The 27,557-nt window shown below is 45.9% G+C and overlaps 2 protein-coding genes across 2 annotated transcripts in view; one reads left to right on the plus strand and one right to left on the minus strand.

Moving 5' to 3' along the window:
• LOC149468103 (uncharacterized) overlaps window positions 1-23,582 on the minus strand; it is a 60,613-nt gene extending 37,031 nt beyond the window's left edge. The window contains exons 1-2 of the mRNA XM_089670672.1: window positions 23,463-23,582; window positions 1,395-1,991 (exon numbers count right to left, since the gene is read on the minus strand). Coding sequence (XP_089526798.1) covers window positions 1,395-1,991; window positions 23,463-23,582 — 717 coding nt within the window. The remainder of the gene's footprint in view (window positions 1-1,394; window positions 1,992-23,462) is intronic.
• A 3,554-nt stretch (window positions 23,583-27,136) lies between these two features.
• The window catches only part of LOC149468104 (uncharacterized), an 84,414-nt gene continuing 83,993 nt past the window's right edge, over window positions 27,137-27,557 (plus strand). Inside the window, exon 1 of the mRNA XM_089670673.1 lies at window positions 27,137-27,232. Coding sequence (XP_089526799.1) covers window positions 27,143-27,232 — 90 coding nt within the window. The 5' untranslated portion in view covers window positions 27,137-27,142. The remainder of the gene's footprint in view (window positions 27,233-27,557) is intronic.

The following is a 27,557-nucleotide window of genomic DNA, read 5'->3' on the forward strand; positions in this document are numbered from 1 at the left end:
TGGTTTATCCGGATGTATACAGTATATATATGACAAGGCAGACTACTTCATGTAACATTACATCTTCATCTCAGATTGTAAGCGGATTGGATTGGCCTGTGTATGGGATTCCAGATCAAGTCATGGCAAGGTACACGTTGAGCGTTGAATATCTGGCTGTAGAGATCACGGGGGGGATTTGTATATCTGTTGTCACATGTTGCTGAGTTACTGATTTCTTACACGACATTTCCAGACAGTTGGATGTAATTCATTAATATTTGGCAGTAATTGCTGGCTTGTATTTCTCCCCATTATTGTGGATTAGATCATTGTACTGTTATCTTGTATTGTTTATTATTTATCATCACCTATTATATTTCATCCCCATTTTGTACTGATTTATATTATTAATAAATATATATTTTTGCACATTATTGCGTTTTATTTTGTCTTCCAATTATCACAAATACAGAACTGGGATGTCGGTTACTTTGTGAGAATTAGTAGGGAATCTCCTTCATTCCAGATCCCGCCTGTTTCCATGAATTGTATACGGATTATTTCCTCACAGATAAAGTTCTGACAATTTGTACCGTTCTGGTGTTTTTGATCCTCAGAAATGAGATCTGCCGTCATCAGACATGATGGATTTTCAGACATCTATCCCATAGTTTGTAGACTCTATAACTCTCCTACACACAGAATCATAGACACTGATTGGGGTTATTGTACCCAAGAAATGGCGCAGAATACACCTTTGTCTACATTTATAAGGAAAGACCATTTATTTGTAAAAACAAGAAACAAGAAAAATGGTAAAAAGTGGTGTTTAATACCACCAAAATAAATATCTATTTGTGTGAAAAAATTAAAAAAATATAATTTGGGTACAATGTTGCATGACTGTGTAATTGTCATTCAAAGTGTGAGAGCGCTGATAGTTACCAGTCAGCCTGGGCAGGAAGGGGGTGGAAGTGTCCGGTATACAGGAGGTAGAAATATTTATTTTTAAACAGACCTCCAAGTGTTTGTGAAATCTCCCACCACAAAATGTACTCAGCCAATCACAGGGCAGGACTCCATTTTTATTCTTCTGCCATCAATAGCCAACCCGGTCCCACACTTCATCCATGTCTTTGGGGAGCTCTGATCTCCTTATGAACTGTTTCTTCCATGATGAAGATCAGCCATGGAGTATATCTGAGGTGTATATCAGGGTGTGCTTCTTCCCCACATGAGAGCTGGGATGTCCAGCAACGTTCATCTAGAAAACATTTCCCACACTCAAGGCACTAATAAACCTCCAGGGTTGTGTGGGACCCCTGATGTACAGGAAGACAGGACTTCAGTGAGGAACATTTCCCTCACTCAGGACAGGAAAGTGGCTTCTCCCCCGTATGAGATCTCTGATGTCTGGAAAGATGGGACTTCATTGAAAAACATTTCCCACACTCAGGACAGGAATATGGCTTCTCCCCCGTGTGAGATCTCTGATGTCTGGAAAGAAGGGACTTCATTGAAAAACATTTCCCACACTCAGGACAGGAAAGTGGCTTCTCCCCCGTGTGAGATCTTTGATGTGTGTAAAGATTGGACTTCACTGAAAAACATTTCCCACACTCAGAACAAGAATACGGCTTCTCACCTGTGTGAGACCTTTCATGTTTGGCAAGATCTGATTTTTGTGCAAAACATTTCCCACACTCAGGACAGGAATATGGCTTCTCCCCCGTGTGAAATCTCTGATGTCTGTAAAGACTGGACTTCCTTGAAAAACATTTCCCGCACTCAGGACAGGAATATGGGTTCTCTACCACGTGAGTTCTCTGATGTCTGTAAAGACTGGACTTGTCTGAAAAACATTTCCTGCACTCAGGACAGGAATACGGCTTCTCTCCCGTGTGAGATCTCTGATGTCTGAAAAGATCGGACTTATAACGAAAACATTTCCCGCACTCACTACAAGAGAAGCTCTTCCCTGTTGGAAGGCCGGCCCGGTCCCGCGTAGTCTGAGGTTCCTCAGGATACGAGGAATCCGATGGTCCATCTACACTGGGTGATGCCGGATGGACATTGGAGGGAGCCGGGTTTTCTCCTGGACTATACTCTGTGATGTCCTCATCTTCTACTTTCCAGTCTGGAGACAAAGTGAGACAATCCTCGGAGGTTTTCCTCATCTCCCGGCCATGGACTAAAATACAAAGACAGAGAGGATTACTAGACAGGAGCCGATTGGTTCCCCCAAACCAGGACTCCGCCCACATCAGGCAGCTTGGTCTCTGAAGAGCTTACAATTCCACGCTCAAGGGAACTAGGAAATGTCTCCTCTGATCTCCTACCAGGTCATTTCTTTATTCATGGACCTTAGTCAGAGAGTGAGGAAACAACCAGAACTGTCTTTTATAGGAGGGACAGTGATGAGGGGATTATAGGACGAGGGTCCCCACCCCCTCTTATCACTCATTGCCATCTTCCCAACACAAGAAGTACTGCACTTCCTTATTTAGTCCATGATTTAGTCATGAAGAACAGCGGGGCTGAGCCCCACCAGAGGTCAGAGAGTGAGGATGGGGGGAGAACAACCAAGATGAAGACTGGACTGATCCTGAAGACCACCATCATTGGGGTATTGACTCCTCCCTCATTATCACTTTCTGTTTAAGGGTCAAAGCTGGAGGATGTTATCACATTATTATCACCATGTAAAAGTCTGTGCTCCAATCACATCATCCAATATAAAATGTCCAGCTGGTAGGAAATGGGGGAAAAATAATTAAGGCCTACAGCATGTAATTTACAACTTATCATAAAGGACACAAAAGTTAGGACTATACAGTATTTTCTATGATTTCTTCTATATTCATCTGGTGATCTAGCCAGTAAATCTGTTTTATAAAAACTCTGCAGCAGAATGTATCAGTTCCAGGGATGAGGCAGACCATTTACCACTGACAGGGGGCTTACAATGATCAGCTTTTATTTATTCATGTAAAACTTTTATCCCAAAAGGAACAAAACCTGTTTGATGTAACTGATTATGAAGTGTGAGCTGGAGTTTGGCTTCAAATAGTTGCTGTTTTTAAATCTGCCAATGCATCTAACACTCCCCTCCCCCCAGACTGACCATGCTGCTGTTTCCACAGTGGGGGCGCTCTAATACAGAAGGTGTGTTACTGGCAGATCATCAGGTGAAAACAGGGAAAAAAGCCAAAGAAAAGGAATGCAGCCGCCACACCCAATGATTGGTGAGCTGCAATATGGGACATTTGTGGTTTAATATCCCTTTAGTTTGGTTGGTGAAATCTCATCCTATGTCCAGTGATAGCAGTGACATCTACTGGCCACAGTGAGACATCACAAGACAACCTAAACTTAGGGAGAAACCAAGTGAAGAACTATACAATCAGCCTGAGCCAAGTACAGCCCAGCCACAAACTAAACCCACATAGTACCTCTATTCAGGACAAGGGGGCCACACTAATAAATAGTGTAGGATCACATCAAATTGGTGTTTAGTAATCAGAGATCACTTACAGGGGTTGTAACCCTCAGACATGGAATATGAACAAACATATCCCTCTACAGTGTGTACTTGTCTCACTCCAGAGCAATAACAGTCATTTCTGTCTGCTGTCTCCTTCCTCTGCAATCAGTAGCTGAGTCACCTCTGACAATTTTCCTGACACCAAGAGAAAAAAAGATGACAGGAGAGGGAGCTCATGCACACAGCCTGTGATTGACAGCCTCAGCTCTGTTCCTGTGTGAAAAGGGTGTGTCCCTTCCCACTAATAATCTCTCAGAACTCACTTCACTGAGCTCTAAAAATAGGGACTTCAGCTCTCTGCCCCCTTTTTTCTGACCTCTTGGACAAGCTGTATAAATTCTGTACTTTGAACAAATATAGAGAAGAGAGGCTGCAAATAAATAATGTACAACGTATGTAGGAGGATTTGTTTTATCTCTGTGTATCACCTGAGGCCAGTCACTTCTCTGGGTATATGGAGGGTTAACAACCACTTTAACTGGTTATTTGAGACAAGTTGCAGAGATCCCACACCGCTGCCTCCCATCTCCTGAGACTGCACTCAGTGACTTGGGTCTGAGACACTACAGACATATCCCTCCACCCGGCACAGCCAGCAGATAACAGAGCAAGGAACCCTGGGAGAAATGTTCTGTCAGAGATCCTAATAGATCTGGACATGAGGAAGGACACCCAAGACACACACCCCAGGTGCCTAGGTCTAGGAACACTTATGGTGAAATGAACATTTTGCTGCCACCTGAACCCCAGAACCTCCATAAATCCAGTCTAGATACATAAATTGTGTCTGCAGCACAGAGAAGGAAGATTATCCGAGAGAAATCCAGGAATACAGGACGGGGAACACAGCTCAGGAAAGTGACCAGGGGATTACAGGCTGATATCACCCAGTCCCCGCCCTACTCTGGACCAATCAGTGAGCAGTATGGGTGGAGGAATGGATTTAGTGTTCATGACCCACCTGTGCTGATCTCTGTAGGAGTGTCCTCCTCTACAAATGTCCCCGTTATTCCATCCTCCTCCATAGACTGCTGATCATCCCTCACATACGCCTCTTCTTCTTCTGCTTTCACCTCAAATTCTATATCGATTGGATCTCCACTCTAAATCAAGGAAATGAGAGAAAATATCATCTGTAAAATAAAAACTCACATAAAAATTTACACATCTTCTCTATAAGTCTATGTTCTAGATGCTCCATCCCACCAACCTTGCAACAATGAGGGATGATATGACCTTCCTGTGTGGAATCCCGGGAATACAGAGGACGGGGACATCTCTCTGGTGGGTTCCTGGTATTAGGTGGCTCCATCATATCCTTGTGTCCTTCTGAAAACTCCTCCATCACTCCATACTCCTCATCCTCCTCTTTATACTCTTCTTTAACATCAATATTATCATCCCCGAGGATTCCACTCTGAAAGATATAATAAAACATTCATTGTAACAAACATGCTGTGTATAAATCACAACTACCAATAATTGTCATCATCTACCTGATGATGGTGAGGGATGGTGTGACCTTCCTGTGTGGAATCCCGGGAATACAGAGGACGGGGACATCTCTCTGGTGGGTTCCCATGACTGGATCCATCTGTAGGAAACACACACACTGACTGAATCCATTGTTTCTATGTGTTTATCAGATGATGGGGGATCTAGGTGGATCCTCCGTACTGCTCTCTCCTTTACAATAAAGTCTCCTCTTACCCGGTGATGTGAGGGGCGGCTGATTGTCCATCATGACGTCCTTGTAGAGATCCTTGTGTCCTTCTAAATACTCCCACTCCTCCATGGAGAAATAGACAGTGACACCCTGACACCTTATAGGAACCTGACACACACAATGATACAGTCACCATCCAGACACATCCCTTGTCTGTTACTGGAGAATGTCCCAGAATTCCCGGCACCGCTCACCTCTCCTGTCAGCAGCTCAGTGATCTCTCTGGTGACTTCTAGAATCTTCTTCTTCTTTCTCTCTTCTATCAGGGAGGGAGGTGGAGGCAATGTGATGTCATATGATCTCCAGACTTCACAGGAGGAAAACTCTACATCTGAACACAAATAGTCACATCAAATGATATTCCCAGAATCCTCCTCACCTCTCCATTCAGGTCTCCATTTTATTAAAGCCCCACTTCAGGCTGAGGTATAATTCCCCCCACAGGACCCCCACACTACGCAGGGTATAGGCTTGTTGCAGCATTCTGATGTCATTACATACAACGCAGGACCAACAGTCCCACTTTACATGTGAGGATACCAAGGGACCCCACATCCTAAGAGCATCAGAAAAAAGTCAGATGGAGGGACATTAGGAGGAGGAGCTGTGAGGTCAGTGTGATGTCATAGGATTCTCTGACTCTGGATGGAGGGACATTGGGAGGAGGAACTGGGAGGTCAGTGTGATGTCATAGGATTCTCTGACTCTGGTTGGAGGGGCATTGGGAGGAGGAACTGTGAGGTCAGTGTGATGTCATAGGATTCTCTGACTCTGGATGGAGGGGCATTGGGAGGAGGAGCTGTGAGGTCAGTGTGATGTCATAGGATTCTCTGACTCTGGATGGAGGGATATTGGGAGGAGGAGCTGTGAGGTCAGTGTGATGTCATAGGATTCTCTGACTCTGGATGGAGGAACATTGGGAGAGGAGCTGTGAGGTCAGTGTGATGTCATAGATAAAATGCACGCCCACGGTGACTAGCTAACTGAGGTGTGGTCTGCCCATGACTGGGGTAAAGAGGGAATGAGGGGACTTTGAGCATATAAGACTGACCGTGATATACCTTCACAGCCTGCACTATCTTTGGTCACCACTAGAGGGAGACTCCACTCCAATCCAGCTGGCTGACCACACACAGGCAAACAGAAATCTTACATACAATCTTGTGCAAAGGTTGGGGAGCAATCTAGCAATTGGCACACCTTTCTAGGATTCCTCCAGCTATCCTACAAACTAGAACCCCATTGTTAATCACTCTTCCACTGTCCACCCCCCCCCCCACTCCGGACACACAACAAACAGTAGCTTGCCACCACCCAACAGTTTGTCCGCAGACTGGTCTGCTGGGCCACCACACACACACCGATCTCCATCTGGCAGATCTGCTACTTTACAATCTGCATGCTATCTGCCAACACACAGTGCAATTACATACAGATTGGCAATGAACTTAGAGCAAGCACATAGACACTACAATACAACAATCTCTCTGGAGATATGAGCCCGAGCTTAGTACACAGAAGTCACTTAATAATTTTATGATTGAATACAAAAAGACACACAATTGGCTATTGACTATAACATAAAAGGGAATAAAAACAGAAATAAAACCTTACCAAGATTTATCCTGCGACTGGAGGAAGTCAAAGAAAGTCTGCAATTCACCAGTCATATTGAACCGACTCCGTACGAATCACCCCGTCATATCTCAGGGCCCTCAATTTATTATTAGGACTTTAACCCTTGGCCAATCAACCCTGAGGGGTGTTCCTGTACCAACCCACAGGATGTTCTGTGTTCTGAGGTGCCCAATCTTGAATGGGCAAGAAACGATTTGGATCACTGAGTCAGGAAAATGATTTCTGACACAAGCACATCAGTCCGATCGCGACAGTACCAATCACTGTTCAGCTGTCGCAATCAGGTGCCATATAACCATTTTGTGCATTTCTCTGGGATTCTACAGAGGCTACAAATACAGTTTTACATGCAGATGTAGCCTACAGTGTGTCCAATCAGAAGGAAGTATTTTCATCTCTCTGCAACTAATATTTTAGCTTTTATGAGAGATTAAATAGATTCCTCTGATCTATTTCCTGCTGACTCTTGTAGCCAAAATGACTAGGATTATTCTATTAGGTTCAAGAAGGTGGCAAAGTCTGGCTACATAGGTGATGTTTTATTGGCATCCAGGTGTCACCTCCAGGTAAGAAGCTGCTCTGTCCTTTCAGATGCTAATTGGTGAACATATTTCTCTGACATAGAATGAAAGTTGTGATGGACAGCAGAAATATTCTTTTTTTGTGTTTTGTCTGAAGTTCCTGGGCCTCACAGGGGGGAGGGGAAATGGGATGTATCTCCATATAGAACAAAGGCAGCATGGCTCTGTGTGGCTGGGGAAAACCAGTTCAGGCCACTTCTTAGCAGGAAGCTGGGGGTGGGGACAATTGCAGGACCATGTGGACTCGTTGTTGGGAGAGCTGGAACCATGATGGACAGGGCTACTCCTGCTTGAGCCTTAACTAGGAGATGCTTGGAACTGTACTTTGCTATGTACACTGCTGGCTGGTGAGTCCCTGGATCGCTACCCTGTGAATTGACCTCTGCTTTGCCCGGACCTCCTGCCTGCCAGAGCTACCTTCTGCTGTGGGCCCTGATTACCTTGCCTGCCTGAATTACCCTCTGCTGTGCCCGGACCTCCTTCCTGCTAGAGCTACCTTCTGCTGTGGGCCCTCCTTACCTTGCCTGTCTGAATTGCCCTCTGCTGTGCCCAGGCTCTCTTTGCCTCAACTGCCCCTCGGCTGTGTGCTAGAACTACCCGCTGTTGCTGTGTGCTGAGCAGGGTCGCCCCTGCTGCTGTCCGCTGTGAACCAGGACATCCCTGTTGGACCCGTGAGTTTATGCTCTCCTGTTTTCCCTGAACTGTTCTTGTACTCCCACTCCACCTCCCTGTTGGATTATAACTACTATAGAGACTCACACCACCCCCTGTTGGATTACAACTACTACAGAGACTCACACCGCCCCCCTGTTGGATTACAACTACTACAGAGACTCACACCGCCCCCTGTTTGGATTATAAACTGCTGTAGAGACTTTAACTTTGCCTTGGGGCTGGACTACAGGTATTGTGGACTCTCTCTCCCCATTGAGTGACTGTTGTCTGTTTTAATAAAGCTTTAAGTGTTTGCCGTCTGCCTTGTGTGTTCTGACCCGCTTACCCTCCGTCACAAAACTAAATCTACAATTTCAAATTTCTACTGATCACCTCACATCTCAGCTACTGATAACATGATTCTACTCTTACATTTATGTTACAGTGACATCATAGGATTCTCTGACTCCGGATGGATGGACATTGGGAGGAGGAGCTGTGAGGTCAGTGTGATGTCATAGGATTCTCTGACTCTGGATGGAGGGACATTGGGAGGAGGAGCTGTGAGGTCAGTGTGATGTCATAGGATTCTCTGACTCCGGATGGAGGGACATTGGGAGGATGAGCTGTGAGGTCAGTGTGATGTCATAGGATTCTCTGACTCTGGATGGAGGGACATTGGGAGGAGGAGCTGTGAGGTCAGTGTGATGTCATAGGATTCTCTGACTCTGGATGGAGGGACATTGGGAGGAGGAGCTGTGAGGTCAGTGTGATGTCATAGGATTCTCTGACTCTGGATGGAGGGATATTGGGAGGAGGGGCTGTGAGGTCAATGTGATGCAATAGGATTCTCTGACTCTGGATGGAGGGACATTGGGAGGAGGACTGGTGAGGTCAGTGTGATGTCATAGGACATATAGACTCTGGATGGAGGAACATTTGGATGGGGAGGTTTGAGGGGTCCTCTATATGAAGCTCCCATGCAAACCAAATCCTTGTTCCTGGGTGTGTCCTACCTCTCCTAAACTGAAGAGTGACCTTTGACCTTTACCATCCAGAAATCTGTCCGGAATCTGTGGAAGTAAGCTGTCATGTGATCAGGTGACGTGCGGAGGAACGGAGTGTAAATAGCAGACAATTGTCTCCAGAGCCCCTAATGGTGGGGATGGATTTGGCGGCGTGCTGGTGCCATGTTTCCTCCCACCAGGGTCACTGCAGGTGTGGAGAAAAGCTGTGTAAGAGGATATGGAGGAGAGATGAGGAGGAGATCCAGGAATCAGGAGAAAGGTCAGGGCAAGCAACAGACGAGCGCATCCAAGAGACCAAGCCGGGGTCACTACACAGAAAATCAATCCAAGGAAACAACAGGCAGGACGAGGAATAGCAAGAAGGAGCTGAGAGACAAATGAGAATATTGCTCAGCCAATGGGAGATGATCTCAGCATGACTTCCATCATGAAGGAGATGAGGGGGAGGGGAGGAAGTCACTGAAGGTGACCATAGATCCATGGAAATTCAGCTGGTTCAGCAGGGATCGCTCACATTTCCATCCATGTGTGGCCACTGCCGGATAAAAGCCACTCCCCCAGCGGCTGCAGCCAATAGCTTCAGTGCTGATCTGTGTATTCTGAGAGCGGAGGAGTCCCCCCATTGTCAGAATACAAGAGTGCAGTGGGGAGGATTGCTTCTATATTTTTTTAAATTCTCATCCCGCTGGCTGAACGATAAAACTGAACCATGTAGGCCAGCTTTGGGAGCAAATATATTATCATCAACTCCTCCCCCTGAAGGGGTTAATCTGGGTTCCCACACTATATATGTGTGTATCATCATCTGCTGGAGATAAAAGACGTCACAGTGACTATGGAGGAAGATGACGGACATGACTATGGAGGAAGAGGACGGACGTGACTATGGAGGAAGAGGACGGACGTGACTATGGAGGAAGAGGACGGACATGACTATGGAGAGAGAGGACAGACATGACGGGGGGTTACTGGGTGTAAATTGGAAATAACATCTTATTACCTCCTCTGTTGCCACTTTCAACAATTTCTCCTCTCTGATTCCTCCCACATGGAACTTCCTGTCTGTACCTGAGATCTCTTCCTGTCTGTACCTGACATCACTTCCTGTCTGTACCTGACATCACTTCTTGTCTTCCAGAGAGACTTCCTGTCTGTGATCACCACCTTATGGAGGTCAGAGGATCTGCAGCCCTGAGAAATGTCTGGTAGTGTGGCCCCGGCTCTTTCATAGGTGCCGAGTGTCCCGGATGATGAGGGACAGTCCCGGGATTTAGTCTCCTGTCCCATCATGTCTCACAGATTCCAGGACTCCATGCAGAGTGGCATTGAGGTGATGACACCTTCAACACTCTCTGGGTTCCATCACGTATCTCCCAAATTTCTGTGATAGGAACAAGGGACACCTATTAGTGAAGGTATGAAGACATAGGACACACCCCCTGCCACGCCCCCTAAAGGAGAATGATACAAAGAAATGATGAGATAACCCCACAAGTGCTGTTTATACTTCTATTCCTTTATACCGGCTTTAGAAATGTACTAATCCAGAAATGTAGACGTTGGAGGGAAGGTTTAGCCCCGGAAAACACTTCCTGATAGATAAATAGAGCATTTCATATCCAACTATAGAGATCCGAGCAGAATGAGGGACCAAGGAGGAGGAAGGAGGGACAGCCGGGAGCTCTGCCATTACCAGGCACTGCATTGACACCCGACTGCTGGGAGCCGGCATCTCCTTTCTGACAGGGAAAGTGGAACTCCAACATCAGCAGAGAGGCAGCGGGAGGGTGGGATCAGGTAAGTACCACCACTGACCACCAATTCTGGGCTGGGGGTACACTTAGTTCTCACTGACACCAACAATGGGGCTTATTTTATCTCACTGACACCAACAATGGGGCTTATTTTATCTCACTGACACCAACAATGAGCTTATTTTATCTCAGTGACACCAACAATAGGGTTTATTTTATCTCAGTGACACCAACAATGGGGCTTTTTTTATCTCACTGACACCAACAATGAGCTTATTTTATCTCACTGACACCAACAATGGGGTTTATTTTATCTCACTGACACCAACAATGGGGCTTATTTTATCTCACTGACACCAACAATGAGCTTATTTTATCTCAGTGACACCAACAATAGGGTTTATTTTATCTCACTGACACCTACAATGGGGCTTATTTTATCTCACTGACACCAAGGATGGGGCTTATTTTATCTCACTGACACCAACAATGGAGCTTATTTTATCCCAAGGTTTTATCTTGATGTTGTACCAATGATGGGTGTTAAGGAAATCTTGCCCACGGTGACTGGCTAATACCAGCAATGATACGGATCTCACAGCCTGCAATACTGCTAACCACCACTTGAGGGAGACACTTCCACATGGGACTGGCTGGACACACACAGGCAGATACAAATCTTTCATACAATCTGAGGTCTGTAGAGCAGACAAGTGATCCCCACACACCTCAGAGGATCCCCTGAGCTATCCTTCCATCCAGAATCCCGGTGTGATCACTTCTTTCATTGACCACCTACCCCCCCCCGCACACCCCACACACATGATTGAGGGCTGATTGGCACAACCTGGAGTGTGTGATGTGACTGGTGTGCCGGGCAGTGATACACACACACCTACAGATCCCGGTCTGGCAGATACAATCCTCCCACACCCTGACAATAATCTGGGATGAGGGATGAGCTCCGAGTCTGGACAGAAGTTTGGATGAACACTGGCGGCTCCCACATTCTTCTGAACATCCAAAGTTTATCGCATTTGCTGCAGACCGACATGATGGCTTCTGGCTCTCCCTGGTTGCTAGGGAAGCAACAGCTGCCTGCAACAGCTGCATCCTTAGCAACCACTGACTTCACCCCACCCACTCACTTACATGGTCACATAGGCAAATGGGCAGGGAATAGAGGATGACATCATTGTGTGAATATGGCCATATATGGGCAATGATGTCACCACTATCCCCGCCCCTTCCTTTATATAGCTGATGACAGCTCAGGACTCTATCAGTCAGTGAGGACATTGAGGGTCTTTATCACTTTATTTCCTTTTTTTATGAATGAGTAGGGGTGCTGTGTACTATGTACCCCAAACTCACTGATATGGGGGGTCGGTGTCTGGGCATTCCAGATTCTGATGAACCTCCCTGACCACAGATCCCCCACAACCATCAGGCCAGGGGTGTGGGATGAGGCCCTTGTCCTCATCTGTATAGGGACAAGGTGCATTGCCACAGGGGGTCCCCCCTGACAAGGTACCCCATATTGAGAGCACATGGGCTGGTATGGTTCAGGAGGGGGGTGGGGCCACATACTCTTCCCTCTCCCCTTCCTGGTCAGCCAGGCTGCATGCTTGGATTAAGGGTCTGCTATGGATTTTCTGGGGGGGCACACACTTTTTGTATGAGGTACCCCCATAGACTCTTAGACTCAGAGGGTCCGGTATGTATTTGGGGATCTATACGTTTTTTAATTCTTGCTGTAGGAGGGGCTACAGAAAAAGTGAAATTTACAAAGAAAAAAATGCCTTAAATTGCCGTCTTCCTTTTTTCTTTTGAATCCTCACACAGACCCTCACAAGGTGATGGCGGCAGTAGCAGTGCTTGTTTCCTTCAGCCGCCTCCCAGCTGCACAGTAAAAGTGATCCGGGTGGCTGTATAACTACCTGATCACATTTACACTGCAGGTGGTGATGCCCCCATCACAGCTCCCTCTTCCCCCCGCATGGTTCCTGCACTCATTCTGGGATCCTGAGACCACATCCAGTGCCTTCAGGAGACCAAGATGGAGGAGACTGGTGAACGTCCATTCCCCAATCTCCTCTGCACTGAATGAAGTCCTCAGCTCTGAGTGTTTCCCGTTTCCGAGCCATCATTCCCCGGATGATCCAGCCAAGGAAGCATCTAACTGAGCGCCATCTGTGCATTGGAGGGTAGAGGAGACATTGGAGGTCTAATAGAGCCCCGATGTCTCATAAAGAGGACCTGTCACCTGACCAATCATGTCACAGTGGGGGGTTGTTAACTCCTTGTGATAGCAATGCAGCTAAATAGGAAATAAATACACAAGTACAAAAATACAAATGACAATAACATTTATTAAAAAATTAAACGTAATCCCCCGTTGTCCTGCAAACACAAAAGTACACAAAGGGTGTGTATGTGTATGTAAAGCGTGATTGCACCACACATGTGAGGTATCGCCACGAATGTCGCAGTGAGAGGAATCATTCCACCACCACAGATCACAGTTGTCTCTATACTGATGAGCAGTAAAGGCTTTAAAGTGTCTCCTATGGAGATTTTCAGGGGCCGTCATTGCCATGTCTCAGGCGCACACAATTGTAAGACTTGACTTGTTTGGTATCTATTTACTCAACACAAATGCAGATTTATACATGTATACAAACAGGGAAAACATTGCTCCAGAGATGAAGAGGTTAAAAGATTTGGACATTTTTATTGTTTAAAAAAAAATCCCGGCTTCTGGCTGAATGGAATTTTTTTAAAACTTTTTTTTCCCATTGCAGTGTCCCTCCCCCTCCCCCATGGTATTTTCTCATACCTATTGGCCTATTAGCCTAGAAAATGGGCCTGTTGATTTTGCTCCGATTGATTTGGATGGGATTTGGAATCGGCATGGAAACTTCTCGGAACTCTGCTTGGACTGAACCCCGGGCAGTTGGGCTCATCTCTAGTAGAGAACCAGTGGCCCCAGGCATCCTGACAACCGGCAATGCATTCCTGATCATTCCATTCAGATGTCAGCTGCGGTTTTCCAGGGTGGCGTGGGGTGTCACTAATAAAATTCATACCAGGCCTTTCAGGTTTAGAATGGATTTCAAAGATGACACCATATAAAAAAATAGAACATGGTCCCCACCAATATCATACCAAATCCTTAAAAAACCCCAATAAAGTATGGGGTCCCCCACAAAATCCATTCTCGACTCATATCCAGGTCTGCAGCTTGCCAGGCCAGGAAAGAGGAGGACATGTATGCACTTCCCCCACCTCCAGAACTATACCAGACCACGTGTCCTCCACATAGGGAGAGTATCTATCCAAGTCCATTCAGTCCAGGTTAGAAAGTTGAACAAGTCCAATGTATGAGCTCATATCGGGGAACACGAGGAATCTGTACACCATAAGTCATCAGGAAATGTATATCTGTCTGCAGAACACCGGGGAGATATTGGAGAACTAATTCATGGTCACCTGGAGACAGGGGTGTATTTACCACAAGGCTAACAAGGCACTTGCCTAGGGCGGCATTTTTCAGGGGGGGTAGCACATCTCCCCAGCAGAAGGGATGAAAGAAGGGACAAGCCACCATGGGAACCAGGTGGGATCTGAGAGAAGCTGCGGGCTGCTTGATGGTGTATGTAGAGCCTGGCTCTCATTCCCGGGGATGTTTGGAGCTGTGAAGATGACTGTCTCTCTATCGCATGGGAATGGGGGGGTCCTGGAAGGCTTTCCTGGGTGGGGGGCAGGGGTGTTGTTGGTCAATGTCAGGCTCTCTCCATGGGAGGAAGAAGGGGGGGTTGTTTAGGTCGGTGTCCATGGGGGGCAAATGATTTTGGTGTTGCCTAGGGCAGCACAAAACCTAAATACGCCACTGCCTGGAGATAATCAAAAGGAGAAAGTCTATCCAAACCATCAGATTGGTCAGAGACTCATTGGTGTCATTCTGGGCATTGCAGACTAGGTCTTGGTTACAGAGTGAAGGGAGATGCTGCTCATACTATATGGAACCCTCATCTCCATCATGGACATTTTCTGCAGCTTCTTTCTCTTCTTAGTAAATAGAAATCTTCACAATCATATAGAAGAGGTTGGGGTCCAGAGTAGTCATAGAAAGGCCCAGCACTCCAATAGTAGAGGAAGAGGTGGTCTGGTGACATTGAGAAGAAGACTCTGGTCAGTCTCTGGATCTCCATCATTGGAAACATGGTGACAACAAATACTCCAGGATGGTGGAGGAGCTGTTGGTGTCAGTGTGGAAATGGACAGAACACGGGATGATGTCACTGAAAGAACAATACGGCTTCATTCTATGATATGTCCTGGAGAGAACGGGACTGGAAGGTGACCAGATTTTCAACATAAAATCCAGGGACACCCTACTGACCATGTCCACTTTTATTGGAGTTGGGGCAGCTGTGGAGAAGGGGGCGGGGATTATAGCAGCACTCAAAGCACTCTACACCAAATACTGGGTGTGGCTAAAATGTGCTCACAGTGGGAGGGGCTTAAAGAGGTATAGTTTAATAACACTTGAGCCTACCTTTATCTGGGCCAAGAGTGCATGGCTCACAGAGTGTAGAGGCCAAAAGTAAGTAAAGTACATTGTGTCCCCAAACATAAATCCTTCTCCCCCAACCTCCATGACAAAACAACCCCCAGCACCAATCCCCTCCCCCAACCTCCATGACAAAACAACCCCCAGCACCAATCCCCTCCCCCAACCTCCATGACAACCCAATCCCCTCCCCCAATCTCCATGACAAAACAACCCCCAGCACCAATCCCCTCCCCCAAACTCCATGACAAAACAACCCCCAGCACCAATCCCCTCCCCCAACCTCCATGACAAAACAACCCCCAGCACCAATCCCCTCCCCCAACTTCCATGACAAAACCATCCCTAGCACAAATCACCCCTCCCTGAATTGTACTCATCAGACCTTGGCATGGCATTGCTGGTGAGTCCCCACAGTCCACCATCTGCTGGTGAGTCCCCACAGTCCACCATCTGCTGGTGAGTCCCCACAGTCCACCATCTGCTGGTGAGTTCCCCACAGTCCACCATCTGCTGGTGAGTTCCCTCCTCCCATCTCCAGTGGTAGCTCCTATACAGCTGCAGAGGGCGCCATAGACTGGCAGGACGGGGAGGAGTCTGTGACATCAGATGAAGATATCTCCGCCCCAGCACCCCCATCATTCTCTCTGCACAGGCAAACCCAACATGGTCATGTGACAGGTCACCCTTCCCCCGCAATAAAACACTGTACACAGGGCAGCTGCCCCTCCTGCAAGCCCCCCACCCCCCTGTCCTGGCCCTGTACCCTGGTGTAGTGTTGACTTACCGGCTCCAGGCCCAGATGTGACCTGCAAGTCCCCACCACAAAGAAGAGCAAGATGACCAATAATCCATCTCCATACCTCCAGCAGCTGAAAGGGGAGTGTGACAGACTGCCCGGCACCCCGACTGGGTATCTCTGCCAAACTCCAGCTTCCTCCACTCTGGAACCAGAATACAGCAAATTGACTCCAAACATCAGATAGAACCAATGTTGGAGGAAAACAGGACTGACTTTATTAACAAACAGCATTTCTACAGGAATTGCCACATTACACATCACAGGAGAAAATGACATTCTATACACAAATAAACAACCAAGAAATCAATGGATTCCTTCCCGGCACCGAGCCATCTGGACTCTGGAGGGGATTAAACAAAGTGAGATCTTCTCACCTAAATCTAATGACAACAAACAATAGTAGATGCCAGGAAACCTAGAACAGAAAATAACGTTTCTTAACCCCATATATGCTGGAACTAACTCCCAGCACCTAATCCATCACTCCAGGATAACAGTTCCACTTTCGCAGTATGCTGAGGAGTCCCAGAAACAGTCCCTCCAGCCCTGATTACATGGAAAGGGTAGCTGGTATCATTCATGGCCAGTCAGGTACCCAGGGAAGTGATGGAACCCCCGGGCCCATAGTCAGTGGGAAGGAGGATGGCCCCCAGGCCCCTCCAGAAACTCAACTCACAGTGGTTTCTGTGAAAGGGAGGGACAGGTTAGAACATTTCCCGCACTCAAGGCTCTAATATACCTCAAGGGTTGTGTGGGATCCCTGAAGTACAAAAAGACAGGACGTCAGTGAGGAACATTTCCCTCACTCTGGACAGGAAAGTGGCTTCTCACTGTGTGAGACTTCTGATGCCTGGAAACACTGGACTTGTCTGAAAAACATTTACCACACTCAGGGCAGGAATATGGCCTCTCCCCCATGTGATATCTCTGATGTGTGTAAAGATGGGATTTCCGTGAAAAACATATCCCGCACTCAGGACAGGAGTATGGCTTCTCCCCCATGTGAGATCTTTGATGTGTATAAAGACTGGACGTCTGTGAAAAAATTTCCCGCACTCAGGACAGGGATATGGCCTCTCCCCTGTGTGTGAAATTTGATGTGTATAAAGATGGGACTTCCGAGAAAAACATTTCCCACACTTAAGACAGGAATATGGCTTCTCGCCTGTGTGCAATCTATGATGTCGGTTAAGATGGGACTTCTGTGAAAAACATTTCCCACACTCAGGACAAGAATGTGTCTTCTGCCCTGTGTGTGATCTCTGATGTGAGTAAAGGCTGGACATATATGAAAAACATTTCCCGCACTCAGAACAGGAATATGGCTTCTCCCCTGTGTGCAATCTCTGATCACTGTAAAAACTGGACTTGTCTGAAAAACATTTCTCGCACTTAGGACAGGAATATGGATTTTGCCCCGTATGCAGTCTCTGATGTCTGTAAAGACTGGACTTTAATGAAAAATATTTCCCACATTCAGGCAGGAATATGGTTTTTCCCCTGTGTGAGATCTTTTATGCACAATAGGATCTGATTTAAAATGGAAACCCTTCCCGAACTCAGTACAGGAGAAGCTCTTCCCTGTTGGAAGGCCGGCCCGGTCCCGCACAGTCTGAGGTTCCTCAGGATACGAGGAATCCGATGGTCCATCTACACTGGGTGGTGCCGGATGGACATTGGAGGGAGACGGGTTTTCTCCTGGACTATACTGTGTGATGTCCTCATCTTCTACTTTCCAGTCTGGAGACAAAGTGAGACAATCCTCGGAGGTTTTCCTCATCTCCCGGCCATGGACTAAAATACAAAGACAAAGAGGATTACTAGACAGGAGCTGATTGGTTCCCCCAAACCAGGACTCAGCCCACATCAGGCAGCTTGGTCTCTGAGGAGCTTACAATTCCACCCTCAAGGGAACTAGGAAATGGCTCCTCTGATCTCCTACCAGGTCATTTCTTTATTCATGGACCTTAGTCAGAGAATGAAGAAACAATGAAAACTGATACATAAATTGTGTCTGCAGCACAGAGACAGTCATAGGACTCTCTGACTCCAGATGGAGGGACATTGGGAGGAGGAGCTGTGAGGTCAGTGTGATGTCATAGGATTCTCTGACTCTGGATGGAAGGACATTGGGAGGAGGAGCTGTGAGGTCAGTGTGATGTCATAGGATTCTCTGACTCTGGATGGAGGGACATTGGGAGGAGGAGCTGTGAGGTCAGTGTGATGTCATAGGATTCTCTGACTCTGGATGGAGGGACATTGGGGGGGGGAGCGGTGAGGTCAGTGTGATGTCATAGGATTCTCTGACTCTGGATGGAGGGACATTGGGAGGAGGAGTTGTGAGGTCAGTGTGATGTCATAGGATTCTCTGACTCTGGATGGAGGGACATTGGGAGGAGGAGCTGTGAGGTCAGTGTGATGTCATAGGACATATAGACTCTGGATGGAGGAACATTTTGATGGGGAGCTTTAAGGGGTCCTCTATATGAGGCTCCCATGCAAACCAAATCATAGTTTCTGGGTGCATCCTACCTCTCCTAAACTGAAGAGTGACCTTTGACCTTTACCATCCAGAAATCTGTCCGGAATCTGTGGAAGTAAGCTGTCATGTGATCAGGTGACGTGCGGAGGAACGGAGTGTAAATAGCAGACAATTGTCTCCAGAGCCCCTAATGGTGGGGATGGATTTGGCGGCGTGCTGGTGCCAAGTTTCCTCCCCCCAGGGTCACTGCAGGTGTGGAGAAAAGCTGTGTAAGAGGATATGGAGGAGAGATGAGGAGGAGATCCAGGAATCAGGAGAAAGGTCAGGGCAAGCAACAGACGAGTGCATCCAAGAGACCAAGCCGGGGTCACTACACAGAAAATCAATCCAAGGAAACAACAGGCAGGAAGAGGAACAGCAAGAAGGAGCTGAGAGACAAATGAGAATATTGCTCAGCCAATGGGAGATGATCTCAGCATGACTTCCATCATGAAGGAGATGAGGGGGAGGGGAGGAAGTCACTGAAGGTGACCATAGATCCATGGAAATTCAGCTGGTTCTGCAGGGATCACTCACATTGCATTTCCTCTGAGCTCCACAAGGTGGTGATCTCACTTATACCCAAAATGGAAGTCTCTATGGAAGACAGGAAGTGATGTCAGGTACAGACAGATATAGAGAGGAAGTTCCATGTGGTAGGAAGTAGAGAGGAGGCATTGCTGGAAGTGGCAGCAGAGGAGGTAATAAGATGTTATTTTCTATTTACACCCAGTAACCTCACCGTCATGTCCATCCTTAGTCACTGTGAGTTGTCAATCATGGTGAGTAGTCGCTGGAAACGGATCGTGTTGGTGGTCAGCATGTGTTTTTTCATTGGGAATTGTTCATTATTATCCGCTTCCATACCGGGCACTTTTACCCCCTTCCTGCCCAGGCCAGTTTTCATTTTCCAGCGCTCTCACACTTTGAATGACAATTGCGCGGTCATACAACATTGTACCCAAACTAAAATTTTATCATTTTCTTCACACAGCTAAAGCTTTCTTTTGGTGGTATTTAATCACCGCCGGGGTTTTTATTTTTTGCTAAATTAACAAAAAAAAACCCAAACATTTTGAAAAAAACACGTTTTTCTTTGTTTCTGTTATAAAAGTTTTGCAAATAAATAATTGTTCTTCATAAATTTAGGCCGAGATGTATTCTGCTACATGTCTTTGGTGAACATTACCAAAATTAGGATGTATTCTTTAGTCTGTAATGAAGTTATAGAGTTCACAAACTATGGAAGATATCTGAACATTGATCAATCCTGAAGTACTGACAGCCAATCTAATTTCTTGAGGTCCACGAATGTCAGAACAGGACAGATATCCCCCAAATGTCAGGACGGTACAGATATCCCCCAAATGTCAGGATGGTACAGATATCCCCCAAATGTCAGGATGGTACAGATATCCCCCAAATGTCAGGACGGTACAGATATCCCCCAAATGTCAGGACGGTACAGATATCCCCCAAATGTCAGAACAGTACAGATATCCCCCAAATGTCAGGACGGTACAGATATCCCCCAAATGTCAGGACGGTACAGATATCCCCCAAATGTCAGAACGGTACAGATATCCCCCAAATGTCAGGACGGTACAGATATCCCCCAAATGTCAGGACGGTACAGATATCCCCCAAATGTCAGGACGGTACAGACATCCCCCAAATGTCAGGACGGTACAGACATCCCCCAAATGTCAGGACGGTACAGACATCCCCCAAATGTCAGGACGGTACAGACATCCCCCAAATGTCAGGACGGTACAGACATCCCCCAAATGTCAGGACGGTACAGACATCCCCCAAATGTCAGGACGGTACAGACATCCCCCAAATGTCAGGACGGTACAGACATCCCCCAAATGTCAGGACGGTACAGACATCCCCCAAATGTCAGGACGGTACAGATATCTCCCCAAATGACCCCTTTTTTCAAAGTAGACAGTCCCAACGTATTTCATAAGAGACATGGCAAGTTTTTTGAAGTTGTAATTTTTTTGTCATAATTTTCAGAAATGAAGGAATAAAAAAAATGATTTTCACTATATTTTTTTACATCCTGTCACCAGTGCAGTACAGCATCATCATATAACTGGCATGGCGGTGATCAGGGATACTGACTGGTAACTGTATGAAAAAAAATTGATTTTTTTATTACATTTTTTCTCTATTTTTAAGATGTTTTTTCATATTTCACTATGAGCAAACTGGTATAATGTTACCATAGTAATATTGTACTACTTTGGGGAAGTGGTCAATATTTTTTTTTTTTTTACACAATTTTCTTATAGCAAAGAACTTCTTTTGCTATACGCAAGCATTTACCTAAATAAAATCAATTCATTCAGGGTTTTTTTTATGCTTAACTGTGATTTGGCCACAGCTAATCACATGACACAGTTGGGCTGTGATTGGCCCAGTTTATGCATGTGATCGCTGTGACCATTCACAGCTAGACACACTTGTTTACAATGGATGGTATGAAAGGAAGCCATGCATTGTATAAAACTGTCATGTGACCTGCAGTGATTGGTCACAACAGGTCACATGGTACTGGCAACGGGTCCGGTACACAGATCTGTCATCAGCCATGTCTGAGGTACATGGCTGATGACAGATCACGCTGCATGGCTTTGTGGCCAGGCAAACTGCATGTCTGAAAGGATGCCATATGGCGTCCACCCGGAGGGATGTGCTGCTCACCAGGCTGCCTTTGTGCTATTGGCCGGATGGCAACTGGTTAATGATGTATATCTGCATTGTTGGATGATTGACGAGGGATTTACTGTAAAGTAAATGTAAGAGTAGAATCATTATATCAGTAGGTGAGATGTGAGGTGATCAGTAGAAATATGTAATTGTCAATCTTGTCTCATTCCATGTTATTACAGATAAGTGTTCAGTATTCAGTCACAGATATACAGTTGTGTTCAATATAATAGCAGTCAGACATCACTAACTGGATCAATCACTGTTTTTGGTGGAAATGATATTTCTACATGGCAAATAATTTCCTAGCAGGTGTAGTAGAGTCATAGAAATCCAACAGACCCAACAGTCCTGACATGCATGCTGCTGATTCTGTGTCATTGAATCACTCATTGAAAGGGGCGTGTTCACAATAATAGCAGTGTGGAGTCCTAATAGTGAGGTCATTCATTATTGGAAAACAGGTGGCAATTATTGCCCTTATTTAAGGAAGGAAGGCAGCAAATGTTGGACATGCTGGTTACAGTGCATTTCTCTCTCCAATTCTGAGGAAAATGGGTCGTTCCAGACATTGTTCAGAAGAACAGCGTACCTTGATTAAAAAGTTGATTGGAGAGGGGAAAACATATAAAGAAGTGCAGAAAATGATCGGCTGCTCAGCTAAAATGATGGCAAATGCTTTAAAATGGCAACCAAAACCTGAAAGACGTGGAAGAAAGCGAAAAACTACCATTGGAATGGATAGAAGAATAGCCAAAATGGGGCGGACTCAGCCAACAATCAGCTCCAGGAAGATGAAAGAAGGTGTGACGTTCCCTGTGAGGACTGTTACAATTAGAAGACGCCGATGTGAAGCCAAGCTATCTGCAAGAAGTCCCCGCAAAGTCCCACTGTTGGAAAAAAGACGTACTGAAGAGGTTACAATCTGCCAAAGAGCACATTGACTGGCCTAAAGAGAAATGGTGCAACATTTTGTGGACTGATGAAAGTAAGATTGTTCTTTTTGGGTCTAGTGGGCGGAGACAGTTTGTCAGACGACCCCCAAACACTGAATTCAAGCCACAGTACACTGTGAAGACAGTGAAGCATGGTGGTGCAAGCATCATGATATGGGGATGTTTCTCATACTACGGTGTTGGGCCTATTTATCGCATACCAGGGATCATGGATCAGTTTGATTACATCAGAATACTTGAAGAGGTCATGCTGCCTTATGCTGAAGAGGAAATGCCCTTGAAATGGGTGTTCCAACAAGACAACGACCCCAAACACACCAGTAAAGGTGCAACATCTTGGTTCCAGACCAACAAGATGGACGTTATGGAGTGGCCAGCCCAATCCCCGGATCTTCATCCAATAGAAAACTTGTGGGGTGACATCAAAAATGCTGTTTCTGAGGCAAAACCAAGAAATAGAGAAGAACTGTGGAATGTGGTCCAATCATCCTGGGCTGGAATACCTGATCACAGGGGCCAGAAGTTGGGTGACTCCATGCAACACAGATGTACAGCAGTTCTCAGAAACAGTGCGACTACAACCAAATATTCATGAAGTCATTCAAAGGAAAGCAAAATCTTCAAACATTTCTCAGTTTATATAGTGAATGTTTGAGTTTGTAAAGAATACAAACACTGCGATTTTTTTGAACCGTCTAATATTCACTTTTCTTCCATTTTATTAGAGGAACAACACAAATTTGATGTATTTTTCTTCATGTTGTGATTTGGAATAGAATGTGTCGTGTTCCCAATGCATTTGTGTGGATGGAAATAAAAGGATTAGAAGGATTTTCAGCTTTATTCACTTTTTTCAACACACTGCTATTATTTTGAACATAACTGTATATCAGCATCTGGAAGGACAGAGTAGCTTCTAGGCTAGTGGTGTCACCTGGATGCCAATGGAGCTTTGCTATCTAAGTAGACAAGCAGTTCTCACCTTGAATTCTAAAAGAAGAGCTCTAGCCATTTTGGCTAGAAACAGCAGTGGACCAGGAGAAGGTTCTGAAATATCTGCCAGCTTTGATTTACATCCACAGATAAGAGGAATCTGTTTCATCTCTCATAAAAGCTAAAATATTAGTTGCACAGAAATGGAAATACTTCCTTCTGATTGGACACACTGTAGGCTCCATCTGCATGTAAAACTGTATTTGTAGCCTCTGTAGAATCCCAGAGAAACGCACAGAATGGTTATATGGTGCCTGATTGAGCTGAACAGTGATTGGTACTGTCGCAATTGGACTGATGCGCTGGTGTTGGAAATTCTATCCCTGACTCAGTGATCTGAACTGTTCCTGGTCCATTCAAGATTGGGCACTTTAAAACACAGAATGTCCTGTGGGCTGGTACAGGAACACTGAGGGTTGATTGGCCAAGGGTTAAAGTCCCACCCACCATCCGTTTTTCAATAAATTTAGTACCCTGAGATACGGACAGTGTGATTCGTACGGAGCCAGTTCTATTTGGCTGGCGAATCGCGGACTTTCATTGACTTGCTCCAATCGCAGGATAAATCTTGGCAAAAGTTTTATTTCTGTTTTTATTCTCTTTTAGTTTATAGTGAATAGCCAATTGTGTGTATTTTTGTATTCTTGGTAACTCTTTTTTTTTTCTTTGTACATATTTTATGCCCTGCCCATTTTCAGGATATTAAGTCATACAATTAATAAGTGACTTCTGTGTACTAAGCTTGAGCTCATATCTGTATTGTAGTGTCTATGTGCTCGGTCTAAGTTCATTGCCAATCTGTATGCAATTGTACTGTGTGTGTTGGCAGATTGAATGCAGATTGTAAAGTAGCAGATCTGCCGGACAGAGATCTGTGTGTGTGTATGGTGGCCCAGCAGACCAGTCTGTGGACAAACTGTTGGGTCATGGCAAGCTACTGTGTGTTGTTGTCAGAAATGGACTCGCCAATGGTGGTGGGACTCACCTGCCTTGTGGGCTGCAGTACCAAGGCTGGCCAGCGGGTGCTCCCAGCAGCCAGAATCTCACTCCTGCAATCAGGCCATCACCTGAGGCTGATTGCAGGAGGTGTATTTAAGCAGGACCAGGCCTGTAATCAGTGCCTTGGTGTATGTTTCCCGTGAGCCCCTGTACCTGCATCCTGTCTGCTTCCTGCCTGATCCTGCTTTGATCCTGACTCTGAACCTGACTCTGAACAAACTCTGCCTGTCCTGACCTTGGCTATTCCTGACCACTCTTCCATTCGCTCCTGGTACCGTTTGCCCGTTAGCTACCGACCTGGCCCGCCTGACTACGTTGTTCTCCATATATATATACATATATATATCAGTTTAGGTTTGGGTTTGTTTCACCTTGTATGTATTTGTGTTAGTTTTGGGTTTGGTTTGTTGCACTGCGTTTGTGTTTGTGTTGTCCTTTAATAAATTATCTTGTTTACACGCTATACCTGAAGCCTGCGTTTCCCTGTGTCGGTCCACACACCTCTGGTCATTCCCGGAGCCCTGACAGTTGTGTGTCTGGTGTGGGGGTGTGTATACAGTAGGAACAGTGATTAACACTGGGGTTCTATCTTGTAGGGTAGCTGGAGGAATCCTAGAGGAGTGTGCTAATTGCTAGACTGCTCCCCCACCCTTAGAGTGCATCAGATTGTATGTAAGATTCATATCTGTCTGTGTGTGATCAGCCAGCTAGATTGGAGTGGAGACTCCCTCTAGTGGTGGTCAGAGGTAGTGCGGGCTGTGAAAGTGTATCAGTCTTATATGCCCAAAGTAAGTCCCCCTCACTCCCTCTTTACCCCAGTCACGGACCACGCTTTGGTTAGTCACCATGGGCATGCCTTATCCATGACATTTTACATTGGGGAAATCTTTTTTTATTAATAAAGGACTAGTCATGTGGTGTGGATAACGTCTTTTTTTTTTTTTTTTACTATTTACAATATTTCTTTCTGAATGAGTAACCCGGGGTATACGTACCCTTACACATTCATGTGGGGGAGGTAGCTGAGAGCCCTCTTATTTGAAGGGGGATTCCAGATTCCAATAAGTACACCACCAAGAGACCCCCGAGGTCAGGGTTGTGGGGAATAGGTCCTTTACAAGATACACTCCCCATATTGAGGGCACATGGCCTGGCTTGGTTTAGGGGAGGGGTGTGTGCTCTGGGGAGGACCCCAGGCCTTCTTTATTGTGTGGGCTTCCCCCATTTATATCCATACCAGACTCCCATCCAGGATAAGGGTCTGCTATGTATTTTAGGAACAACCCCACACAATCTTGTTTTTTTTTTGTTTTAGTTCCCTATTACCATGTATACCAGATCCTCATCTTGGACAAGGGTCCAGTATGGATAAAAGAATCCCAGGCCGCTCTATTTACAGACTAGACTGAATCGGGTACATTTGGCTCATCAATACCTTTCACTGTCACCAGCTCCAATGTACTGACATCATGGCTGCTCTCAGACCCCCCCACCAGGTATAGGGACCCCCTGTGATGTCTGCAGCTTCTGACTCTGTATTTATCCTGTTGGAGCTTCATATACACATATCTGTCTCCAGTCAAAGGACAAGAGATGAGCCTTTTCTCTTCTATTAACCACCTCCCGCCCTCCATATCAGGAAATGACGGACAGGTGGAGGTTCTCTCATTCTGGAGGATGTCATATGATGTCCTTCCACTCTAACCGCAGTGCTGGGACACAGCGGATCACCGATCAGTGGAAAGAGCCGATGACTCTGTCATGTGATCAGCTGTGTCCAATCACAGCTGATTGCATGTAAATAAGGAAATGCTGGTCACATTGACTGCTCGTGAGGAGAGGAGAGTTGGTAATTGGCAATCCTCAGAGGGGACATCCACACTGATCATCAGGTCACTGATGATCAGTGTAGCCCCACCAATGCCACCTGTCAGTGCCCATCAATGCCACATATCAGTACCTACCAGTGCCCATCAATGCCACATATCAGTGCCAATCTGAGCTGCCTTTCAGTGCCAATTATTAGTGCTGCCTGTCAGTGCCACCTATCAGTGCCCATCAATGCCACCTAACAGTTCAAGTCAGTGCCGCCTATCAGTGACATATATAAGTACTGCCTTTCAGTGCGCACCAGTGATGCCTGTCAATGCCCAACAGTGCTGCCTATCAGTGCCCATCATTGCAGCCTCATTAGCACACATCAGTGAAGGAGAGAAATTACTCATTTACAAAATTTTATAGCAGAAGCTGAGAAAAAAACTTATTTTTTCAACATTTTCAGTTGTTTTTGATTTGTTTAGCAAAAAATAAAAAAAACCCAGAGGTTATTAAATACCACCAAAAGAAAGCTCTATCTGTCTCAAAACATGACAAATTTTATATGGGTACAGTGTTGCATGACCGTGCAATTGTCATTCAAAGTGCGACAGTACTGAAAACTGGCCTGGGCAGGAAGGGGGTGAAAGTGCCCGGTAGGCAAGTGGTTTAAAAAATATTATGGGGGCTTCTACAGGCTTGCAGGAAACACAACAAACACTAAGTAACCTGATCTACATATTCCATCTCCCACTGGGAGCAGCCCGTCTATTACCCCCTTATATCCCCATCCTGATATTATACAACCAATACAGTCCAGATAATTCTCTGCTATCCATCTACAGAGAAAACCACATGACCCCACCAATGAGGATGGAGGAGGACCGGAGTCACATGACTGAGAAGATACTGAACCTCACCCTGGAGATCATCTACCTGCTGACCGGAGAGGTGAGGAGGATTCTGGGAGGTCACATGACATCACTCTTATCTCTATTAATAAAACACAGACCTGACCGGAGAGGTGAGGAGGATTCTGGGAGGTCACATGACATCACTCTCATCTCTATTAATAAATCACAGACCTGACCGTAGAGGTGAGGAGGATTCTGGGAGGTCACATGACATCACTCTCATCTCTATTAATAAATCACAGACCTGACCGGAGAGGTGAGGAGGATTCTGGGATTCTAACATGATATTCCTATTGGTTCCTCAATACAGAGATTTCCTCTTCTGAAGTCAGGTGATCATATGACCATCACAGTGC

Source organism: Staurois parvus, unplaced genomic scaffold, assembly GCF_062004578.1.
Source record: "Staurois parvus isolate SC_StPar_1 unplaced genomic scaffold, SC_StPar_1.0 ptg000092l, whole genome shotgun sequence".
Classification (NCBI taxonomy): domain Eukaryota; kingdom Metazoa; phylum Chordata; class Amphibia; order Anura; family Ranidae; genus Staurois; species Staurois parvus.